This window comes from Penaeus japonicus, unplaced genomic scaffold (assembly GCF_977035675.1).
Source record: "Penaeus japonicus unplaced genomic scaffold, GWHDUDI00000001_assembly GWHDUDI00000006, whole genome shotgun sequence".
Taxonomy (NCBI): Eukaryota; Metazoa; Arthropoda; class Malacostraca; order Decapoda; family Penaeidae; genus Penaeus; species Penaeus japonicus.
In genome coordinates this window covers 22,960,436-22,962,935 of record NW_028234408.1, presented here as the reverse complement: position 1 = coordinate 22,962,935, position 2,500 = coordinate 22,960,436, and the positions used below count along the sequence as shown (strand labels likewise).

Here is a 2,500-nt window from a genome sequence, read left to right as displayed (position 1 = left end):
GTGTGTGTGTGTGTGTGTGTGTGTGTGTGTGTGTGTGTGTGTGTGTGTGTGTGTGTGTGTGTGTGTGTGTGTGTGTGTGTGTGTGTGTGTGTGTGTGTGTGTGTGTGTGTGTGTGTGTGTGTGTGTGTGTGTGTGTGTGTGTGTGTTTGCATGCTAATCTGCATTTGTTTTTGTAGGTGTGCATATGTGTTAGGGTGTTTCAATAAATGAGAGAGAGAGAAAGAGAGAGGGGGAGGGGCTCTGTGTTTGTGTGTGTGTGTATGGAGTGGGGGGGGGGGATTTTATTATTACTTTTATTATGATTTTATAGGTTATATTTTTTGTGTGCATCATCTAGCTCAGGTCTTTTCACCATCATCATGTAGTGAATTTCCTTACTTTCATAAGTTGGATGCAGTACCTTCATTGCTATCCTGATACAGTATGAATAGTGTAAATAATGTCAAACAGGTGGTGGTGCATTGGAAAAAAATGATGTGCTGACCAGTTCTATGAATGATCTAATTGGCTGTGGTCTCATAGAAGGAGTGTGCTTAGGAAAGTGAGCTATATAGCACTGATTGCAATTCTAAAGCAGAAATGCAGAGCATTCTCTTATCAGTTACAAGCAGAACTAGGAGGTTAGACTATTTTAATAAGTAAGAAATGGATATATGCTTTGCTGTACACTATACAGGACCATGAATTAAGAAAAATGCCTTTGATGTTAATATTATTAAAAAATACATGTAATCTCTGGAATGAAAGATTATTTGGCTTGCAGACTTATTTTGTTGTTAGCAGCATCAGTGATAAGGAACTGTTTATGTATCTCTTTTAGAAGTCTCTCTGGACATATATGCTACCAAGAGGAGCTCTACACTCCTTTTCAACTTTTGACTAATTTTATTACAGCCAGTAAATTTTAGGCTGGAGAAATGGTTTAAACATCTTTGAAGATGTGAAAGGCAGTGAATCCTTCCTTGTTGCACAGAGGGGCATGGCTTGGGAATTCTGTAATGGTTTGGGTTTCCTGCAGTTTGTTTATCAGATTATGTCATTCCTACAACTCTGAGGACTTTCTTTGAAATTATTGTAATTTTTTTCTTGTCATTTGATTTTAAAAAAGTTTTCTTGATCATTCAAAGTAACATCTCTGAGATATTTTGCCTCACCCTTATGATCTTTTTCACATTCTAGATTTACACTGACGAAGCCACATGGGATTGCGTGGCAACTTGCTTCTTCATTGACTGTGCCAACAATATTGTGGATTTTATTGAAGCCATATTTAAGATTCTAAAGCCAGGTGAGTTGATGCCTCAGTTAAGGGGGAAATGTATATTTTCTGCTTTTTAAATGAGGATATTTATTGGAAATCAAATGTTTTTGCTGTAAGTAAAGTATGAACTGGAAAAAGACAAAAAAAAATAATTTTCTTTTGAATTCTGTGATTGACTATTATTTTTTTATATCTATCATGGTAGTTCACACACAATATACAGAAAAATGGTTATCTTACCTTTTTTTTTCCAATGAATTATTTATTTTCTAGGTGGCTACTGGGTGAACCTTGGACCTCTACTGTACCATTTTGCTGACCAACCAGGAGAACACTCTATTGAACCCAGCTATGAAGAAGTAAAAAATATTCTAACAGGAGTTGGGTTTAAGATTACTGTAAGTTTCTTTGTAGTTTGCAATTATGTGTGTTTTCTTCAAATGGTATTTTTAAAAAGTTTGAGGTTTTCTTTTTTTATGTTAAGCAAAGTCACATCAAGTTCCCGTGCTAATTATGTAGGTTTTTAAAAATGTGTTTTTGATTTTATGTAAGCTGTAATCAAATGAAAATGTAAAAAGCCAAGTGTTACCAGAGGAGATAAAGAGAGCACACTATTAACAGTGCAATTCTTTTTTTCCATACTATTATCTTTATTTATCTTGATATTTATTTTTCAGGTTGAAGAAACAGGCATGCACACAGCCTACACCCAAAATGTGCGCTCAATGCTAAAGTATGAGTATGATAGTGTCTTCTTTGTTGCCATGAAACCTTAACACTGGCACTGTATCAACAATTGAAACAGCTGTCAGTAATGTCTACATAATCTCAAGTATGATTGGATCAATATATCGCAATTTTCTCTCCAACCTTGACATATATGACATATATAAATTCTATTAACCTGTTGCCAGTGGGGTGGTTTTGGCTCCAATTGGTCTAAATGCTAGGGTACATCAAGCTCGTAAGCCTGTTTCGGGCTCTTCACCTGATCTGGCCACGGCCTATCGCTACACCTGGCACACTGGCCTTAGGAAAGCCATGACAAAATATCTCATCCCTGGCGGCAGATACTGCCACCACTTGGTGTAATATCTTGTCACCTGTTGTTAATGGGTTAATATCAAAGGGATGACAAGCAAACCTTTTTAACTTTGTGTGATGTGGAAATTTTAAAGTGAATTTGCTACAGTTTAGGTTTTATAAAGGAAACTTCAATATTCCATTTCAGATAAAGAA

General features: G+C 36.0%; 1 protein-coding gene across 5 annotated transcripts in view; it reads left to right on the top strand.

The window, feature by feature from the left end:
* LOC122265246 (protein-L-histidine N-pros-methyltransferase CARNMT1) overlaps positions 1 to 2,500 on the top strand; it is a 13,907-nt gene that overhangs the window by 10,454 nt on the left and 953 nt on the right. For all 5 annotated transcript variants that reach the window (XM_043034453.2, XM_086537760.1, XM_043034452.2 and 2 more), the window contains exons 7-9: positions 1,180 to 1,288; positions 1,535 to 1,659; positions 1,939 to 2,500. The exon at positions 1,939 to 2,500 is cut by the window's right edge and continues 953 nt beyond it. In XM_043034453.2, the coding sequence (XP_042890387.1) occupies positions 1,180 to 1,288; positions 1,535 to 1,659; positions 1,939 to 2,037 (333 nt within the window). In that variant the 3' untranslated portion in view covers positions 2,038 to 2,500. The remainder of the gene's footprint in view (positions 1 to 1,179; positions 1,289 to 1,534; positions 1,660 to 1,938) is intronic.